General features: G+C 40.8%; 1 protein-coding gene across 3 annotated transcripts in view; it reads left to right on the top strand.

Annotated features, from left to right (window-relative positions):
• Window positions 1–21,852, top strand: part of BRCA1 (BRCA1 DNA repair associated) — a 46,330-nt gene that overhangs the window by 1,039 nt on the left and 23,439 nt on the right. The window contains exons 2-12 of one of the 3 annotated variants that reach the window (XM_039516364.1): window positions 305–451; window positions 648–778; window positions 2,561–2,660; window positions 8,253–8,306; window positions 8,661–8,741; window positions 9,283–9,371; window positions 10,548–10,687; window positions 11,723–11,828; window positions 12,812–12,857; window positions 16,107–16,255; window positions 17,617–21,069. In XM_039516364.1, coding sequence (XP_039372298.1) covers window positions 2,581–2,660; window positions 8,253–8,306; window positions 8,661–8,741; window positions 9,283–9,371; window positions 10,548–10,687; window positions 11,723–11,828; window positions 12,812–12,857; window positions 16,107–16,255; window positions 17,617–21,069 — 4,198 coding nt within the window. In that variant the 5' untranslated portion in view covers window positions 305–451; window positions 648–778; window positions 2,561–2,580. The remainder of the gene's footprint in view (window positions 1–304; window positions 452–647; window positions 779–2,560; window positions 2,661–8,252; window positions 8,307–8,660; window positions 8,742–9,282; window positions 9,372–10,547; window positions 10,688–11,722; window positions 11,829–12,811; window positions 12,858–16,106; window positions 16,256–17,616; window positions 21,070–21,852) is intronic. The other 2 variants (XM_039516363.1, XM_039516362.1) reach the window with 2 other exon arrangements.

The raw sequence follows: 21,852 nt of genomic DNA, 5'->3' as shown, positions 1-21,852 counted from the left end.
GGAGTGGGGTGCAGTGAGTAGGAGCAGGAGAGAGCTCTGGTTGGCGGAACCATTACAGTCTCTTGGTTTGGCTGAGGAGGGCCCCCACTGTTGTGGTTCTGGGGTGTCAACACTCATTCTCTTTAAATGAGGGGCTGCTGTGATTGCCCTTGGGCTCTGCAGTTTGCTTGCCTGTCTATCCCTCCTTTCACCTGTTCTGTTTGTGAGGACAGTACTAGGCTGTCTGCCTCTTGTTGCTCTCTCGGTTTCAGTGTGGCTGATTCTCCCTTGGTTATTTCTGTGTTTACTTTTGTCTTTGCTTCAGTGTAAATTTAAGACATTGCTGCCCCCACCTGTCTGAGCTTCAGAACTGAGTCTATGCAATAATCCCTTTCAAGTGAAAAGTCTCATACCTGGAAACTGCCATCCTTGAATAAGGTGGCACAGAGCATCCTTTTGGTTCAAAATCTATGTAAGTGCCACCTGCTTTTGCTGCTGAGTGCTCACTGTGACTATATCATGTTTTGTTTCTGGTCTCCAACTGCACATCATTTGAATAGCCCATACTTGTAAGATCTAAACTGAGTTCAATCAGTTTTGATTTGTGTACTCGTGCCCTGATACCCACAACTCCAAAAGCTGGTTTTATTCCTTGTGTGATCTAATAGGTTTTCCAGATTCTAAGTCTACTATGTCAGCCAAGAGGGTACAAGATTTCTCATTCTGCAGACGTATGATGTGCATTGCCACTTGCTCAGCTACAGACATATACTGGAATCATCAGCAAACAGCAATAAAAGTAGTAATAATTATGTTTTTGTCCCATTAGAATCTTTGCAGTGGCCTCTCTAAAGTATTTCACTATGTAGGTATTTAATTTAAAAAAAAAAACCAAATTAAGTAGTAGGGTGGTGCCCAGAAGCCACACTTGAGATGAGGGCCCTATTATGCTAGGTATAGTGTTTACACATTGTAAGAGACGGAGGGATAACAGGCATACAGAGGTGAAGATCCATTTTGTGCTTTCTTGCATTTCATTTGAGCAGCAGAGCAGTTACGTACATATAGAGAATCATTTCTAAAGATTTTATGCCAGGGGCTAAAGGGACTACCGTTATCAGATAATTTCTCATGTTTTCTGCAAGTTAATGTAAGAAATATTAAATGTTTTATGTAAATCTATTTAGCTTTTCATTAGCTCTGGAAACTGTTCACGTGCAAGGCCCCGATCCTGGAAGCATGAGTCAGTGGAGCTCAGGATTGGACCTCCTCACAACTAGGGCTACGTCTACACTGCACTTTCCTCGGTAAAACTTTTGTCAGTCAAGGGTATGAAAAAAACCCACACCCCTGACTGACAAAAGGTTTACTGATGAAAAGCGTTGGTGTGGACAGCGTTTTGTCAGTGAGAGACGCTTTTCCGCCCACAAAGCTACCGCCCCTTGTTGGGGCTGGTTTTATTTTGTCGGCAGGAGAGAGCTACACTGCACACCTTACAGCAGCATGGCATAGCCTAAGATACTTGTATACCCTAACCATTTCCTGCTTTGACTATTACAGCTTCCTCTGGCTGGTGAGTCTTGCCCACATGCTCAGGGTTTAGCTGATCGCCACATTTGGGGTTGGGAAGGAATTTTCCTCCAGGGCAGATTGGCAGAAGCCCTGGGGAGTTTTCGCCTTCCTCTGCAGCATGGGGCACGGGTCGCTTGCTGGAAGGTTCTCTGCACCTTGAAGTCTTTAAACCATGATTTGAGGACTTCAGTGGCTCAGACACAAGTTTGATACAGGAGTGGGTGGGTGAGATTCTGTGGCCTACATTGTGCAGGAGGTCAGACTAGATGATCATAATGGTCCCTTCTGACCTTAAAGTCTATGATTCTTGACGTGCACCTCATCCATTTCTCTTCTGTCCAAAATTCAGTTGACAAAATAATTTCCTTGTTAGCTGCTATAACAGCATTTCCCTCACAACCTTGAAAGCCCTGCACTTGTTCACCAACCCTCTGCATATTAAGGTCAAATTCTGGCCTTCAAGACTATGAGATTCAGTTCCTCCCTATATCTTTAATATAATCTACTTTCATGTCCTCATCTGTTCTGTCCACCGGTGATGCCAGCTTTTGACTTCTCACATAAATCTCTGCTGTTTTCTATGCTGCCTTCTGTATCTAGAAAACTCTGCTGAAGCCTATTCGCTAAGGCATCACCCTCACTGCATTCAGGTCCCTCCTAAAGACTCACATCTGCCCCAAAGCCTCAAAGAAATAAACTAATTCATATTTTAAATGAAAGCTTGGGAAAAAAAAGTTCTTCATCAAGAAGTGTACATGAGTTCGCTGAGTCGCCATTTGATCTTATTTCTGTTACTTTCCCCACTCTACTCTATTCCTCTAGTTTGTGGTCACCTTCCTATGTAATGTCAAGTCAGTATTCTCGATTGTAAACTCTTTAGAGCAAGGATCCATCAAATTCTCTGAGGAGCCTAATACATGCAACATAGTACATATTAATGTAGTAATGTTCACATTGCAGGCAAATGTGAATGAGATACTATGTGCCAGAATACATTTCTTTTTTGTAGATTGTGTTTGGAATTGAGGAATGGAGTCGTCTGTGGCTGCCATTGGAGATGTGCAAAGTGTGCTTTTGGCTATGCAGAAGAACTTGGAGTGCCCAATATGGTATGTCAGGGGAAGAATCTGGACTTCATACTGCACCGGGGTGGGCAAACTTTTTGGCTTGAGGGCCACAGCGGGGTTCCGAAACTGTATGGAGGGCCGGGTAAGGAAGGCTGTGCTTCCCCAAACAGCCTGGTCCCTGTCCCCTATCTGCCCCCTCCCACTTCCTGCCCCCCTGACTGCCCTCCTCAAAACCCCAAACCCATCCAACCCCCCCTGCTCCTTGTCTCCTGACTGTCCCCTCCTAGGATCCTCTGCCCCTAACCACCCCACCCCTGGGACCCTACCCCCTATCTAACCCCACCACCACCACCCCCAGTCCCCTGACTGCCCTTACCTCTCTCCACACCCCCGCCCCCTGACAGGCCCCCCCGGGACTCCCACGCCTATCCAACTGCTCCCTGTCCCCTGACTGCCACCTGGGACCCTCTGCCCCTTAGCCAACCCCCTGCTCCCCACCCCCTTACCGTGCCACTCAGAGCACCAGGACTGGCTGCTACGCCACCTGGCTGGAACCAGCCACGCTGCCGTGCAATCTAGAGCAGCAGGGCAGGCCAACAGCTCTCACAGTCACGCTGCCCGGCAGGAGCTCGCAGCAGGGTGCTGGCAGCATGGCGAGCTGAGGCTGCGAGGGAGGCAAGACAGCAGAGGAGGGGCCAGGGGCTAGCCTCCCCGGCTGGAGCTCAAGGGCCGGGCAGGACGGTCCTGCGAGCCGCAGTTTGCTCATCTGTACTTACTCTATGCACAGCCACAGCTGGGGCCGTTTGGAAAATGAATATTTGGGTTTTGTGAGGTCCAAGCTTTCTGTATCTCGGAGAGTTTATTGAGAAAATACTTGCATCTGCTCAGATCTAAGCATGAAGAGTTAACAGCACCTGGATACATGTAACAAACGTGTTCTAACAAATCCTGCCTTTATTAACAAGGAAGCATGAACTTCCCTTAACTATTCAGTAGTGGGGGGGGACTGGAACTGGCTGGATCCAAGTGCAGCTTGTGAGAGAGCCTGGATCCTGCCTGTTTGTCTCTACACAAGGTACATAGTCCTTCAAAACAAACAGGATGTTAAAATGTTAAGGGTCAGAGTTAAAGCTAGGGAATTCAGAACTCTTGATGAATTTAGGACAGACTCTTAAAATTTCTAAGAACCACATATGTGGTAGAGTGTGCATTTAATAGCAAATAATTCAGGGATGAAAGGTCTGAGTTGAGTTTTAAACCAGCTTAACATCTAGCTTTTGCCCCAGTGACTAGAAAATGACTTGGCCTAACTGCAGTGGACATGTTATGGTGTGATCTCTTTCATTGTAAAGCCACAGTGTAGGAGACTATATTCTTTATGACTAGTCAAATGTCGCTGTACTACCTCTTCCGGAGCATTTAGGGTGTAATAATGCTGGTGCTTCTTTGGTAAATCTCTGAATCACTGCATGATTTGTTATAATGACAATAAATAGTGAACCATTTGAGAGCAGCTAAAATTATAAGGTCATAATTGCTCAGAGAGAAAATATAATCCAACACAGTTGTCAAGATTTTGTTTTCAGGTTTCCCTGGTGCACATTTTCTACCATGTTCTGTTCCCCATATGTGTGTGGAGCTCCCTAAGGGACAGTAGAATATCTTGTGTGAGGGGAGAGTTTTGCCCAGTGGAACTTTCACCTCTCATTGATGGGAGAACTCTGAGAGGCAACATGGATTTGATTCTTAAAGCTAACAGCATATTTGCTAAATAATAAACCATGGAAAAATGCATAGTCTAACTTAAGAACCACTAAGCCAAAGAAGCAGTAGATGGCAATATTAAAAAATACTTCTGGGATTTTACAACACTTACTAACCTTTCGTGGTAGTAATTATAAAGTGAGCAAAAAGCTGTGGATACTGTGGAGGTTGGGTCCATTTATTTTGCATTTTCATGAGAATCTAAGTAATAAAAGTGTAATCTTTCTTTATTACTCTAGCAAATTATCAATTTTAAAAGTTAGGTGACTCGTAAAAATTAAGGATGCAGGAATGAGAGTTAATGCTGATGCTGCTTTTTTGGCTACTATTGCTGTAGATTTTGATATTAGCAATTATTATTTAGACTATTTTGCAGCAGAAACTGCTTTATTTGCTTTGCAAGTAACAGTCATTTTGAGGTAGCCTTTTAATTGGAGTCATTGTGGTACTTGGCAAAGTTTATATAGCATGTTTTTCTTCTCTACTTTATTCACTGAGGTTCATTGAGCTGAAATCCATTTCTGTGGCAGCTGTTGAAGAAGAATGGTAGCAGTGAACAGAAAATACTTAGCCTGTTCTTACATGCTGCTAATTTCTGAGATTCTGGGATTCTGAATGATCTGTCCTCCTGATGTGGATACAACAACTGTGAAACCCCTAAGGGTTTCGCAGCATGACTCGGCCTGTTAACAGCATGCTTGCCTAGATGTATGACATTTTATCTAAATAAAGGGGAATTTTTCCACATGTTGAAGGTAGGTTGTACTTGCTATCTTTAAGATGGCTAAAGCATGGAAACTGTTCAAGTAAATCCATTAGGAGCGTATCTCAAAGCCACAACAACAAAGGATTCAGGGTCAAAAGTGAGTTAATATTTTGAAGCCATTCCTGTCTAACATGTTTTAAGAACAGTTGAAAGAGTTAAAATGACTCAAGCCAAGTTATTTACTGAATGTTTCTTTCTGTACCAGGTGGATTTTGCTACTGTAATTCCCTACTGCATGTATTCGTTTTATTTTTGTACTGAGGCTAGAGCAGATTTAACTGTTTTGACCTTGTCTGCCCATGCTCACAAGAAATGTAGGGTTCCACCTGGTGTGCCACAACTTAGTTTTGAAAGGTAGAGGAAATGGAATTTAACTGTTCTACTAAAAATCACAGTGTGGCAAAGGACTATCCCCAGTGGAATAGTTGTTCTAATCCCTTTCTGGTTTTCTTTTGTTCTTACTCTTTTCCCTCTGTCCCGCTTAGAAACTCATTTCATATCTTCCCTCTAGCAATAGTTGCTTGTGTGTGGGAGTGGGGGAGGGAAAAGGTGGGTTGGTGATAGGAGATCTTTGAAGTCCTTACTTCCTATTAAAACATAGTGTGTATTGGATTTTTGGATGGGGGGGGCAGCTTAGTAATATCATTCACTGATTGAGCAGGTCCTGTCTTTATGAACCTTCACCAATCCAAAGATGGGTGTGTGAATGTTCATTATGAAACGTCATCCTGAAAAATAAGATGCTGAACATGGTGCAGTGAGCCATTTTAGTCAAAGATGTGGCAGAGGAGGAAATGTCTCTCTTAGCCTGTTAGTCAGTGTTTGTAAGACAAACTACAAGAATGTTTTTTTTGTTTTTTTTTAATTTATTTTGTGATGAAATTTTCCTGTGTTCTGAGTTTGTTTGCAGGATGTCTGCCTGGTTTGGGTTATAATTACTGTGCTGGAATGTAATTATTCCAGTTCTGTGGTATTAGATGAGCATGTGGTACCCTAGCTAGAACTTGCTTCCCAATAACATTGATTTCTGCTCTCTGTGCTGTATCTCAAAAAGCAGTAGGGTTGTATCCAAGCAGGAATTGTCTGTCTGCTTCAAAGCTTTGAGTTAATCTAGCCAAGACATGAGAACTATCATAATCATAGTGAACTTTTTGAGGAGTTTCCAGCATGGTGCAGTTTCTCTTAATTAAAGTTGCACGACTGTACTATTCAGTGCACAGTTTAGGAGTGCTTCTAAGTAGCATCTGCAAGTCACATGTTCTAGGAGATTGGGTCCCATCTCAACAGGCTAGAGCAGTAGTCCCCAACCTTTTTGTGACCACTAGGACATTCATGTTTTCAGAAGAGTGTGGCGGGCGCCAACAATTTTTCAAGGCTTATTTTGTATTCGTACATTAAATAATACGAAAAACATCATATTTGTACATTAAATAATACGAAAAACATCATATTTAATATAACATAATATAGGAATCCAGAGAGAAGCCGGAGAGAAGCTGCAAGGGCAGAGAACACTGGCGCCTGCAGCCCCGGAGTTCTTTGTCCCCAGCAGACGCAGGGCTGCGGCTTCTCGCTGGCTTACACCACGGCCCCGCACTTGCCAGGGACCAAGAACACCGGCGCCCACAGCCTGCAGCCCCGGAGTTCTCTGTCCCCAGCAGGCGCAGGGAAGCAGCTTGTCTCCCCTGCTGGGCACTAGGCAGGCCCTGTGCCTGCTGGGAACAGAGAACACCGTGCTCGCAGCCTGAGTTCTCTGTCCCCGTCAGGTGCCGGGCTGCAGCTTCTCTCCCCTGCTGGGCACTAGGCGGACGTACATAAATGCCCCGGTGGGCGCCATGGTGCCTGCGGGCACCACGTTGGGGGCCACTGGGCTAGAGAAATGCTGGCTAATTGGGAATGAAGCTGTTGGCCCTCTGGAAACTACAACCAGTATGGAATGTGGCAACCCATCTCCCCAGCAACATGAGCTACTGCAAATACATCAAACTTGTCTTCTGCTTTCTTCAGGGCCTCACTATATACTACTATGTCAATTCAAGGACTCAGTCCTTATCTTCAAGACACTAAATGGTTTGAGTCCAGGCTATTTAAAAGATCCCTAAAACTCTAGGATGAGGTCTGCAGATGAAAGTGCTGCTTCTCTGGATCAATGGAACTATCCACAGCAAAGATAAAGGTCATTTGTGCAGGAGACAGAACTTTCACGGGGGGGGGGGGGTCTATCCAAGACTGGAACAGACTCTCACAGGGATTAAGAACTACCACAGCCATCTCCCCCTTCTGCTCTAAATGCAAGGTTCACATCTTTGACCTTGCTTTTGCTAATGTAAACACACAGGAAAATGTACATATATTAAATTGATATAAATAAATAAATTTTAAAAATAGAGTAAACCACTCCCCACACACAGTTTCTTTTTGGGAGAAAAACAGAAAAAGAGAATCACACATGACAGATACTAATCATATCACTTAATGCACTTCTGGAAAATGATCATATTGCAGTGATGAGGGTCACATAACAACCTGAGTAGAATAAAATTGGTATAGGGAAGGCTTTTATTCCCAGTGTTTCCACAAGGGGACAGAGTGGAAGAGGACATCTTTTGTAGCTGCAAAACAGCTTGTCCCTTGCCATACTGAACTGGCATCTCCAGAAAGAGCATACCTTTTAGGTAGAGAGGAAGGAAGAAAGAAATTGCTTTAGAAAAACTAATACTGTGCAATAGGCTGCACAACTGGAAAAGTCAGCCACCTTGCCTGGTGCCCAAACAAAAATTATGTTGAATATAATAGCCCACCTTAAATGATTACTCTCGTTATAGTTAGTATGGCATTTTTTCATTTCGTGTGTGTGTGTGTATTTATATTTTCCACTGCATGCATCCGATGAAGTGAGTTTTAGCCCACGAAAGCTTATGCTCAAATACATTTGTTAGTCTCTAAGGTGCCACACGTACTCCTCGTTCTTTTTGTTGAATATTCTGCTTTTCTTGGCAAAGATTATGTATTGTTTTCTAGTTTAATGAAGTTTTTGCCTTTATTTATTTTTGTTGTATTGTCTTTTCAAATGTATAACTGTGAATATTTTTTTCCTCTTTCAGTTTGGAGTTGATAAAAGAGCCAGTCTCAACAAAATGTGACCATATATTCTGCAGGTGGGCCTCCAAACTTCTTCAGCACATAGTGCTCTCTGAGCATACTCTCTCCCAGCAATGCTAATGGAGTAGACTACTTAATAAATTAATGATTAGCTATTTCAAGAGAAGAAAATCCATTCCAGCTGAGAACTAGCTGCAGCTTCGGAGACCATTTCAGAAGCAATATGCTCAATTTGGTTTAAACTCCTGTAGTAATAATGTAGGTACTCAGCTTGATAATGACAGATCTGTACAGATATGAGGTTATCCTAGCAAAGTGAAACCTATCAAAATGGATACCGCTTTTTAGAAAAACCAATTTCTTCTGTTAAAACATATTACCAGCATGATTTTTCCTCTTTCTTTTAATAGATTCTGTATGTTTAAACTTCTCAGCAAAAAGAAAAAAGGCCCAGCTCAGTGTCCACTGTGTAAGACTGAGGTTACCAAAAGGTAATGTGTACTCTGGGGACCATGGCGTTGGATAGAGAGAGAGCAGATGGAACTCTAAAACAGAAGATCCTGTTTTGTGCAAATGCCTTCACTAATAAGGAACAAAAAATTGAAAGAGTAGAAAAATAGGAAGAATTGTCTCTTAGCGTTTTCTGTGACCATCTCCAAAACAGCTGTATGGTTCAGAATCTACTCTTAGGAAATGTTTGTGCTGTAAAATATCTCAGATTTCACCATTGTTTAACCATCACAGGCAGTTTCTATGCTAAAGCTACATTAGAATAATTAAGTATAAAATTGTAAGGATAATGTGTACCACCTCTTGGTTTATTCTGAAGTGAGTAATGCTTTAATTACAGTAATACCGGCTATGGCATCTTTGGGAATCGAGTCTTTGCTCCTTGGAAACAGTTCTTAGCACTGCCTCATTTTCTACATACCCAGTTGCATCCCCCTCCTTACTTAGCTCAGATTCCCAGGGAACTACTGGTAACTTACCCATGCCTTCCTCTCTGACACACATCTGTTGTTTTTGTTTCAGAAGTCTTCAGGAAAATCCAAGATTTAAGCAGCTAATTGAAGGACTACTGGAAACTATCCATGCTTTTGAACTTGACACTGGAATCAAGTGTAGGTATTGCTTGTCTCCAAGGGTCTGCACTCATGGTAAACTTTTGGGCATTTGTGTCAAAATTATATGTCCAGTGCCACAGTCACTGTGTAAAACTCCATGGGGTGGGTTTTTCAGAAGTGCTTAGTTATTTAGGGCCATAAATTGTAAAGAAAGTCACCCCGGCATTTCTGAAAATCCCACCCCAGGACTTGGAGGACTGTTCTGTGTGTGGAATGACTACGGTATCTGACCATATTTTCAGTGTTCATCTGAGATATGTTTGAACTTGTGTTAGCTAATTTTAATTCTGTAACCATGTCAAAAGTCTTATCCTGCTTCCTCTCTTTCCGCTGCCCCCAACTCCTCTTACTGTGTCTTTGCTTTCTTCTATTTATTTTTTTAACTAAACTGTGATATAATGAATTTTTAGCCTAATGAGACTGAACTGTGAATCACTGCACTAATTACATTTAAATGTACACTCTCAATCATGTTGTTCTGATATGAAACGATCCTTTCTAGCACACTGGAACTTGTAGACTTTTAGATACATATTTTTGTTCATATTTTGGGATAGGGCTTTTTTATGGGAAGGTGTTTTGATATATGGAGTTGGACAGTTCTCAGGTTTTTTAATTGTTTTGCATCACTTTAAAATTACTACTTTTAGACCCTGATCCTGCAAGCTGATCCATGTGGTCATACCGATTTGCTTGGGCGATCTGTTTTTAAGATTGGGGCTTCAGTAAATTAGTTTGTAAGGAATTTCTCATGAATCTAGGTTAGGGATAGTTTTGTAGTGTAAAATTAATGCTAGTAATTTGTTCATTGCTAGTCTTAAAATCAATAACTTTATTTTCTGGGGCTTGGAGCATTATGTACAAGATACAATTGTACATACAGAAGCTCCCCGACTTAAGCAAGGCGTTCTATTCTGGAAGGCCTTGCGTAAGTCGAGTTTTGCGTAAGTTGGGAACGTACCTTCGACAATTACGCGCCAAAAAAAAAGGTGTTTACGGAACTTTTTCCGTAACTCTGGATTTCCGTAAGTCGCGTTTGTGCAACCCGGGGAACGTCTGTACAGGACTTCTGTTACTGTTGCACGTGATGTATTAGTGTCCAGTTCATGGTTATTTAACGGTTATGGTGAAAGAAAGTTTGTTTCCTAATATTTTTCTTCTATCGTTTCTCAGTTTTAAACAGTCAGGATTTTTCTAAAAAACCTGTAGAAACCAGTTCTACTGAGCTCCTGTGGAAGGAAGATTCCATTATCCAAAGTAAAGGCTACAGAAACAGACAAAAAAGAATTCAAGAACAAGAAAATCCAACATTGGTAATTTTTCTCTTATATTTATTTTTAATCTGGACTATCATCTGATGGCTAGTGATTTAGGAATGCAACTCTGAATTAATTTAAATGAGCCAAAATCCTTATGTTGTGTTGTTTTTTAAATTACTATTTGACTGAAATAACTCTCCTTAAAGATGTTGCTTGAATAAAAGGGCTTCATTACTTTTTATTATGCAAGGTTGTAATATATATTAATTGTTGCTGAAATTACTGCTATGAGGTTTTTTCTACTAATGTATAATGGTGAATCCTAATTGAATAACTATTAAAAGGCCATTGCAGACTTTAAAAAAAAAAAAAACTAGAAAAGAAAATTACTTGACATTGTAATAGCCCGTAATAACCTTGAAAAATAAAAACTTTTCAAATGTTGCCTTTCCACTTGCTTCAGTGTATCTTCTGTGAGAGCTGACAGTAGCATGAGCTTCTGTTGGATGGTTTTTCTACTCCTGTGCAACTGGTGATGTTCGGGAAAGAATTGATTTTTAAAGCAGAGCTTTAAAAAAAAAGGTTGTTTAGTTTACAGTCTACCTAAACACTGGCCACTGTTTAATTTTTTGGTAGTAAAGTGGTGAATTTGAAGAAAATATTCTTGGCTATTTATAATCAAAAAGAGATTTCCCAAATGGGTGGTAATTTTTTTTTTTTTTTGAGCCTAAGCTCGTTCTCAGGACCCATTAGGACACTTGTCTGATCTGCCAAATATTGAATATAATCCTATGCTAAATGTGGCAGAACTGTAACAAATGCTTTGAAATGTTAAATGACTAAAAATTACATTTCTGCTTTTACAACAGAAGAATGTTTATTAATTGCAGAATACCTCTCAAATAAGTCAGGTCAAAGCCACTCTCATGAACTGCACATGTTAAAGTTCTGTACCGAGTCTCCAGATATAAACATTCTACCTTATGCTCCATAAGATATCTGACGGTCCTACAGATTATATAATTCAACCTGACAGGCTTACTTTTGTTTTTTGAAGTAACCACTTCCTCTGTACTCTTTTATTGGCAGGAAGCTAATGCTGGTGCCCAGGCTGCAGACAACATGGTCAGGAGGAGTTCCCTCAGAAACAAAAGGCAGAAATGTGCATCTGGTAAAGCAGTGTACATCGAATTTGGTAAGAACCCCTGTGTGTAAATGTACTAATGAGAAGCATAATAATGCTTGTATAGCACCTTCTGCCTGTGAATAGCAAAGTGTTTTACAAGCAGTTCTCTCTGTTTCATACACGAGAACAAGGGGACATTTTAATTGTATTGGGTGGGAAATTCAAAACTGATTAAATACTTTTTCAAACAATGTGTAATTAAAATCTGAAACTCACTGCCACAGGCAGTCTGTGAGGCCAAGAACTTAACAAGATTAAAAAAGGATTGGATAGTTATATGTATATCAAGAATATCCAGACTTGTTAAAAATAATGATGGTAATTAAACCTTATGCTTCAAGGCTTAGCCCAATCTCTAACTGCTAGAGATCAGGATGAGACCTAATGTTCGGGGCAGACTATCCCACATCTGCCTACTGTGGGGTTTTGACACCTTCCTCTAAAGCAGCTGGCGCTGTCCGCTGTCAGAAACAAGATACTGGAGTAGGTGGACTTCAGGTCTGATTCCATCTGACAGTTCCTGTGTTCCTAATTAATTTAGACTTGCACCTTCCTTGGGAGTGCAGAATTCTCCACTTATAAAAAGGAGATAAACTGAGCCACAGAAGCCTGAGCTGGGATTAGAATATAGCCAGAGCTCCCGACTTCCAGTCTCATGCTTTAGACACTAGCCAGTGCCTTCTGTATTGGGTAAAAAATTAGAAACTCAAATCAGAACTTTTCTTTCACTAACTGGCTCTGTACTAAAGCTTTTTATACATTGTTTTGTGCTGGGGGCAACAATGTATCTGCACAGAGAAATTACACCCAGCATAAATTGCTGGCATGATCAAGATGGAGTTCACACAGTACAAGCTGAAAGAACTTAACTGAAAAAGACCAGGGTATAAGTGCTTCTGTGAATACAGCACATTGAAACAATGACACATCCTGGTTTGCTTTTTGGGTCTTTTCAGCCGGAGTTCTAACAGCTGATTTGGGTTTTTTTTCAGGATCTGATTCTTCTGACGATCTTTTTAAAAAAGCAGGTGGTGGTGGGTAAGTAAAAGAGAACAATACTTGGAATGTGGTTGGTATTTTCTAGTTTATCTCATTTAACTACTCCTTGTTGGGTCTTAGAGACTCAGATGTGCTGCAGTGCTGTCAAGAGGAACCTATAGCATTTAGCGGCACTAGGCACCTTTGATGGACTTTCCAAATAGATGACGACAATGCTGTGGTAAACATTCACAAAACGTGTCTGAAGACATGTTTACAGTTAAATCCAGTTTCTACCCACATTCTGCACTCCCTTGACAGCTAACATTAGTGTCCCAGGATTCACATCCATAAGTTACTATGGAAAATATTACACTTTTCACCAGCTGAACCTTCATACATTTCCAGATTCCATTGTTTTTTCCACACTTTCAAAAGGGAAGCCATTCCTAGTCTTCCAACTTCTTCAGAGTAGCCTCCTTGGTTGGTATGTATATGATCCCAGATAATTAAATTCATCTATTGCCTCTACAGCTTGACCATTAATCGTAATGTCCACTTGTATCATGTTGTTGATCATGGCAACATACATGCATTTCATTTTTGCCACATTCAGGAATAGTCCATATTCCTGATTACATGTTTTTACAGGCTTCCTTATTCATTGCATTGTGTCCGTGGTTGCAGCAAAAAGTGTTATATCATCAGCATATCTGAGATCAGTTAAGAAGTGTCCACCAATGGAACCTCAGCTCCTTCCACTTTTTCAAAACTTTCCAGAGCTTGAATTTTAATAAATTTTGTGAACACGTGGAAAAGACTCGAGGGAAAAATGCACCGTGGTCTCACACTCTGCTCAATGGAAAACCAATCTCTGCTTTTCACGCCATGGCCTGTTGTTGACAGAAGAGACTTGCAATGAGTTTAATTAGATGCTTTGGAGTCCCCGTGTATATCCTCCAATGATGGTTATGTCAGATGGCGTCACGTGATCAATGGGTGTTTATACTCCTTGGGTTTTTCAGTGATATGGATATTTGCAAATTTGATCCCCTGTGTCTCATTCCTCTCTGAAATCACATAGTTGTAGTGGTAGTTCTGCTCCTATTGTACTTCATGGTATCCTGAATTATGTAGAGCTGCACTTTGCTCATGTGCGATATCAGGGAGATGGTACAATAGTTACTGCATTCGGTTATATCCCTGTTCTTTAGCAAGGGCAGAAAGATTCCCTTTGTCCAGTTGTTGTCCAGCCAGTTTTTAGTCATCCATACATCATTGCAGATTTTCCACATGAGGTCAATATTGTGGACACCATTCGCATTTAGCAATTCTGCTGGTATGTTATCCACCCATGGTGCTTTCCTAGGCTTAATTTTCATAATATAACACCCCACTTCCCCTCAGGATTTATGGCTTCAGCTCTGTATTCTCTTCTCTGCTGTCATGTATAGTTAGTGGTTCTGATGAAGCATATAGATTGGTACAGTAATTGCTCCCCTTGCATTTGATATTATCATCTTCAGTAAGAACTCTGTCATCGTAATCTTTTTATTATGGGTGGTCGTGGGGAAAACTTTTTAGTAAGGAGACTGACCACTGGGAAAATAGCTTTTTTAGTATTACTGCCTTTATAATTCTCAAGTTCCTTGCATTTTGCCCTATTGTGTTTTTATTCTTGTCATAAGAACATAAGAATGACCGTACTGGGTCAGACCAATGGTTCATCTAGCCCAGTGTCCTGTCTTCCGACAGTGACCAATGCCGGATGTTTCAAGGAGAACGAAAAGAACAGGGCAATTATCGAGTGCTATAACTCCTGTCCTTCAGTCGCAGCATCTGTCAGTCTCGTCTAGTCTGCCTTTGAATCCATCTGCTCAGGTCCTTGTATTTTCTCTTGCATTCTTCAGTCTCCACACCTCTCTTTCACTCTGCATTGTGTTTTTGCCAGCTCAAACAACTTCTCCATTAACTGTAGTGCCATCTGATGCTGGCTTTTCAGAAAGTGTTGTTTGGAGGCTTTGAGCATGCTAGTTTTTCATTTTATCCCAGAGTTTATTCAGGTTGTTCTCCTCTTTCACCTGTGACAATGACTTAGATGCATTCTTTACAGAAGTCATGTAGTTTTCATTGATTTTGGACAGGTCCAGATGTAGTAGACCTGCCAAACATGTTATCTTAAGTTTTAATTTTATGTTTGAGGCAAACAGTTGATGGTCTGACTCACAATCTGCACTCAAGAAAATCTTCGCCCATTGGATGCTTGATCTCCAATGTCCCTGTATCATTACATAGGTGATTTGGATCTTTGTCACACTGTCAGGTGACCTCCATGTCTATAAACGTCTAGGATGCTGGGTGAAGATGATAATTGTAATGACTAGATGATTAAACAGCAGAATTCAACGAAACACCTTCCTCTCTCATTTTGTAAACCCAGATCATTGTTTCCCATTACTTCTTTGAGGGCTTATAGCTCCAACTTTCTCATTCAGGTTTCCAGTTACCAGGATGATGTCTTTACTTGGTGTTTCAATGGGTATCTTTTCAAACCGATCATATAACTCATCAGCTGCATTGTCATCAGCTGCTGTCGTAGGAACATAAACCTATATGATCAATGTTAACTGGCTTATCTCAAAGGCAAATTCTGATTATTCTGTTGCTGACTAGATTATGTCCAAATACATGCTTGGATGTCTCCTTGGATAAGATAAATGTAACCACTTTTTCTCTCACTTTCACAGAGCCTGCGTAGTACATGGCATACCCATCCATCATCGTGAAATGTCCCCTGCCATTCCACTGCAACTCTGAGATTTCACATGTTTCTATCTTACATCTTTTTTCAATTCTTTTCAATTCACAATGGCAAGCTTCCCTTCGTACACAGTCCTCATGTTCTAGGTTTCTATTCTGATGATTCATTTATGAAGGTTCAGATCATTCTTTTCCATGGTGCAAACATCAGGTACTGTATATCCCAAAGGATTTGATACAGCACCATCATAACCACAACAGTTCATTCTCTCTCTCTCTCTCTATCTATATGAGAGAGTGAAAAATCAGGTGCAAGAGGGAAAAGACTTCAGAAACAGTTACCCACACTCTGAGGGGAGGAGCTGGGTTGAATGAGAATGAATCCTGCAATACGATGTCTTCAGAGGAGCAGAAATAATAATAATTATTATTATCTGGTAAATTAATCTTTGTTTGCTATTGGGTATAAAATAGTATTTTCTGATTATGTCAAAGCATTATTGCACTTGTGACTACATGGATTTTCTTTTTCACAATCCTTCCAAACAGAATGGGAGACAAAGAATTATTTCAGACACCACCTCAAAAAGGAGAGTGTGAGGAAGAACTAAAGTATGCTGAGAAGGAAAGTGAAAGTCCATACAACATATGGCCTATCAAGTCAAATGCAGGAGAAATACTCTTGTCAGATATCTTAGGTATGTGTGATATTTTTGTGCCAGATATTTCAAACTTCCTTCCTCTCCATATGTACTTAAAGTATTAATTTTGGCTTCCTATCAATTAAAACTTTCATTTCCATGTTTAGGTAATGTGCACTCTCAGTACTGTAGTCAAAGTCATTAACAAAAATGAATTCAGTAGAGTGTGTGTAGTTATGAGGCTAGCTGTTTACAGATTAGACACACAAAAATGTTAGGCATTTGGTTGTCTGTATCAGACTTATTAGCAGATATTTAACTGTCTGTGTGCATGGAAACAGAAAAATGAACTTGTTTAAAGTGCAAAACAAATTCTTCTCTGCATGGGTTCCTATATCACCCTCATCACAGTAGTATCTGAGTACCTTCCAGTAGTGCATTAAGCATCACTGTGAACATATGTCACATGTGGTTCAGTGTTTCTCCCATCCTCTCCACATATGGAGAATAGTGTGTGCAGCGAACTCTATTGGTAGGGTTTTGTTTTTGTTTTTAAATTAAAGAAGACAAGTTGAAAAAGTGTGTCTTGCACTTGGAGTGCAAAGTGGTGAGGTTTGTGATGGTCCTTAGTTCCTGTGGGAGTTCATTCCACAGTCTCAGAGAAGCCTCTGACTCTTGCACAGATGAGCATTACCCTTATGGGAAAAGTTCCATTTTACCAGGGCAGCAGAGTAGTCGACTAAAGCCCCAGGATGAGGATTCTGGTCATGTTTTAGGTGTCCTGTGCTCAGGCCAAATAGCACCTTGAAGATAAGGACAGAGACCTTGAACTTAATTCAATCCAGAGAAATTTCAGGAGCTGCAGGGGTTAGTGAGGCTCTTTCATGCCTGTATAATCAAACTACTAACGAGCAGTTCTGTCTTTCTTTTGCTGGTGAACTTTCTGTTAGTTCCAGGTATTCAAACAAAGTCTGCTTTTGTAACCTACTCATACTGGTTGTCATAATATTTCTAAAAATGTTTTGAAGGATTGGCAATTGAAAGACTCATTGTAGTTTAAATGGAATAACGTGCCCACCTCAAAATGCAGAAAAATGAAGAATGAGTTGGTGTTAATTAGCCTTTGAAGATCAGGGAATAGGACAGTGTAGAGGAGGTAACAAAAACTCTGAAATTAAGTATCCTGGGAAAAATGAGAGATGAGTTAGGTCTGGAATAATTACACAAAAGATATCAAGTGAGTCTGATAGTTGTATCTGAGTGTGCATGTAGGTAGGTTTTTTTAAGCTATAACTAGTTTTTATGAATAAAATTCTGCATATTTGCAAACAAAATATTAGCAGTTAAGCACTTCATTATTCCTGTGTATACAAACCCTGAGGTGCTTAACATCTTGTAAGTCTTTTATGTATTTTCAGGTGAATGTGGTGTCTCAGAGGAAGACAGCAAAGGCACTTGGAACGGCATCGAAGATTTAGAGGCTGCTCAAGTGAATGTGGCTGAGGGTCATTTAAAGGAGAGCCAGGGCATTTCTGCTTCAAACTCACAGGCAGAGCAGTGTGACAGAACAGCCAACACCAGCTCTTTACTGAATGAGGACACAAGTTTATTCCACAGTGCAGAAGAAATGGATGCTGAGGAAACTCCATTCAGTAGTAAAAACAAAGAGTCTGGTTTAGCACACAGCTCAGAAAACCAATTAGATAAAAGCAAGAAGACAGGTATTGGTGTCCAGCATACTGAAGCTGTAGAAACATGTCAACCTGAGAGTAACGCCCTGCATGAAAGGGAACCTGCTTTGGAAAGCCTGTTGCAACCTAAGACTCTTCACAGCAATCCTTTGAGTCAAGTTTCTGGGAAAAGACTGAAGAGAAGCATTCAAAAGGTCAACGAGTGGTTTTCTAAAAGCAATGAGATGCTGTCTTCTAGTTCCTCCCAGGATGCTCCTGCTGGGGCAGCTGACACAGAAGATGACGATTCATATTTATCAGATAGAGAGTCCTGTATTTCAGAGAAGACTGACCTGATGGTAAACTGCACGGAAGTTGTGATGGGATGTGAAAATGATAGGAGTTTGTCAAAATCAATTGTGCATAATATTGAAGATAAAATATTTGGGAAAACTTATAAAAGAGAGAGGAAGTCAAACTCCCTAGTCCACACGAGAGAGATGCCACGGAGTCCAAAAGTGGAAGATGTTACTACTGATGTGAAACCCTCAAGTAATTCCGGAACAAGTAAATTAAAACGGAAAAGAAAGACTGCCTCTGATCTGCAACCTGTGGACTTCATCAAGAAGAGAGACGAAAAGGATCTAAAGAAGCACTCTGAGGGTGTTAATCAGTGCCTTGTTGGTAGAAATACTGGAAGGAAAAAAGGTGGTAAAGGTTCCACTGTTGTTAATGGGAGTCCCATGGGTGTGAAAAATGGGGACAATATACCAGCAGAACTTCCCCTCCAAGAGGGGAAATCCATATTGAAAAATGATACTGAGAAAGTAACTTGCAACAGCACTGATAGAGAGCCAGCACAGAATACCTGTGACCGAAAGAGTACTAAAAAAATGAGAAGCTCACAAACAAAAAGAAGCAGACATTCGGGTAGGCCTGTGTGTTCTCTACAGCTGGTAGTGCATAGAAACTCAAGTTGCCCTGATCAGACTGAGATGCAGATTGATAGTTACCCAAGCAGTGAAGAGCCAAGAGAAGTTGATTCAGAAAAAAGAGTCAGACGCAGCAGGAGGCTTCAGTTACTGACTGAAAAAATGACACAAGAAACCAGGAGAAGAGGTGAGCCAAATGAGAGAGCAAGAAAGCATGCCAGTGAAAGCAAAGATTCCTCCTCTGGGTTACAGAGGAATGTGTTGGTCCATGTTCCTGAATGCAAAGACCCTGATGAGCAGCAGGATGTACTGAACTATAGCATACCTCTGTCAGACACTGATCTGAAGGGCAATGACTTGCAAGCAGATAAAACACACCCTAATCCTGAAAATTGTTCTGACGGTATGCAAACTGGAAAGGGCCTCTTCTATGTCAAAATATCAGTGGAGGATTTAAATGCTTGTTCTGTTATGCCTGATACAGATTCTCAAGTTTGTGAAAATCAAGGCAGCCAGTCACTCCCGCAGCCTCATTCCACAAATGTGGATCAAGCTGCCTGGCCAGTGCAGAATTTGTCTGAGAATAATCAGTGTGCGACAATTGAGCCCCAGAAGAAAGAGTCGTGTGCGGGTTCACCCAAGACCAATAGACATTGCACAGAAAATGACTTGGAAAGGTTCAGAAACCCAAAGTCACCTGAAGCTAAAATCATTTCAGAGTTGAACACAGAAACTGAAGACAGTGAGCTAGATACACAGTACCTCCGAAATATGTTCAGACATTCAAAAAGACTATCATTTACCCTTCATCCTAGTCCAGTGAAGGAATCAGTGACAGAAAGCACTGCTTCTGAAACTCTAAGGAAATCAAGTGCTAGCTGTGTAGAATATAGGCATAACAATAGAGACTTAAAAAATGAACCTACGTATGTTAAAAAAACAGTGGGTCTGGATGAGGTTTGTGAGAGAGAAGAGCCTAAAACATCTGACTGTGGTAAAGGTATTTCTGGGCATAGGCCAGGAACTCACTTTTCCAGGGTCACTGAATATGGACACGTTGGTGATGATGGCGAGACTATTTCACAACTTCCAGATCAAGTGCAGTTATTCTCACCACCAAGAGCAGCCACAGCCAAGAGTAGGGGCAGACTGCAAAAACGAAGACAACCAAAGGAAAAGAGAATTTCACCTGAAATGGTGGTAGAAAGTCAATTAAGTCAGAACCTAAACAAAAGTAATGGAAGCCTAGGTGACCGGAGTAATATAGAAGAGCAAATTTTCCAAATAACTGATTTAAGCACAATGAATGAAACAGAAAGCAATCCAGGAGTAAAAGCTGAAGAAGCTGAAAACAAAGGGCCGGTATTAAATTTACAGCCTAAGCCAGTCCTGAGATTTCCTGTAGTTTGTCAACAAAGCCCTGCTGAATTTAGCTGCAAAGTAATTGAAAAGAACGGTTATGAAGGGGAGTGCAAACAAGTAAAGAGTGATAAAGAACAAGTATCCCAAATTGCCAGTGTAGGTGTGCCTGAGTGCTTAATTTCAGAGGAGGCTCTGGAACAACCCACTGAAGATACTAGTGGTTTTCCATTGCTGTCAGAGACCCCTGATGGCTTATTGTGCTCTGCTGGTGACATTAAAGAGAACATAAGCATTTGTGAAATAGATAGGAAAGAAATTTCTGCTGTATTTGTTAAAAAGGGTCAGGATACCTCATTAAGAGAACTGGACAGTGGCAGCAGTAGTTCTAAGTCTAGGTCTCAAAACTTTGTTCGGGAACCCAGAAGACCGGCCTGGAAATTGCAGTCCTCTGAGGAGGATTCTAGTGAAGATGAAGAACTACCGTGCTTTCAGGCATTAATATTTGGCAAATCAGCAAGCACACCATTGCAGCCTACAGAACAGATCATGTCTATGGTAGAGTCTTCATCCCCGGCAGAGATTCTAGCATTGCTGAACAGTAGCAGTGGCAATAATAAAGCTGTACAGAAAACACCTGGAGTCATCTTGAGAGATACGTGTGTTTCTCCAAGCCAAGAGTCAGAATGCTCAGTTAACTTATTTTCTTCCCAGTCCAACATATCCGAAGATTCAACCAATAGACCACAAGAGTTGAAGAAGCCCATAACATTAGCTCCTTGTTCCAAAGAAATGAGCAGTTTGAATGTAAGCAGAGAAGCTACTCCAAATGGTAATGAAGAGCTGACAGGAAGAAAAACTGATTTGGAAGGCGGACACCAACGAGACCAGAATGTGCCACCAAATTTAGGTACAAAGGAAGATATCCTTGCTCCAATTTATTATTTGTATTACTGAATACTTAGGAGTCCCATTGGGTCAGGTGTAGTACAAACACAGAACAAAAAGATGGTCCATGCACCAAAAGCTTACTATCTAAGTAACATGCAATCAAATCAGAAGCATAAATAAATTATTTACTTTTCTGCATTTTTGTTCATTTTTGTTTCCTTTAAGTTAAATTCTCGTAGTAATTCTTAGAGCAGAGAGGAAATGACTAAAATAGAGCCTGGAATTAATTTGGCCCCAGCACCTGTTGACTAAAGGGTTGAATTTCATATAAGAATTTGATTCCTGGATCTGCTGACAAAACTTCACTGTTAGTTCTAAGGTGGTTTTCCCCAAAAAAATATCCATTGAAATGGAAATTGATATCTTTTGCTGTTCAGCTCTACATTACTTACTACGCTAAGAGAAGCTTTAAATTCACAGGATAATTATACTTTTTTTTTTTTTTCTAAAGATGCTTGCATAAGCTATTCTTAGGATACCGACCTAAGGTAAAATTTTCAAAAGCTCTTAAGTTCCATTGATATTAAGTGAGACTCAGGATGGGCATAACTAGGACTCCCACGTGCTACAGTAATAGAAATAAATATTTTTCAGAAGTGCCCAAGGGACTTAAGAGCACCAGTCCCATTGGAAGGGACTTGTGCTCTTGTTACTTTGATGCTTTAGAAGATCACTCCCTTAGGAACCTACGTCACTTCTGAATATGGGACTTTTGCTCCTAAGTAATTTAGGTGCTTTTGAA

The sequence above is a fragment of the Mauremys reevesii genome, linkage group 27 (genome assembly GCF_016161935.1).
Source record: "Mauremys reevesii isolate NIE-2019 linkage group 27, ASM1616193v1, whole genome shotgun sequence".
Lineage (NCBI taxonomy): Eukaryota > Metazoa > Chordata > Testudines > Geoemydidae > Mauremys > Mauremys reevesii.
Note: the sequence above shows the minus strand (reverse complement) of the source record. Positions and strands in the feature narration are given on the sequence as shown.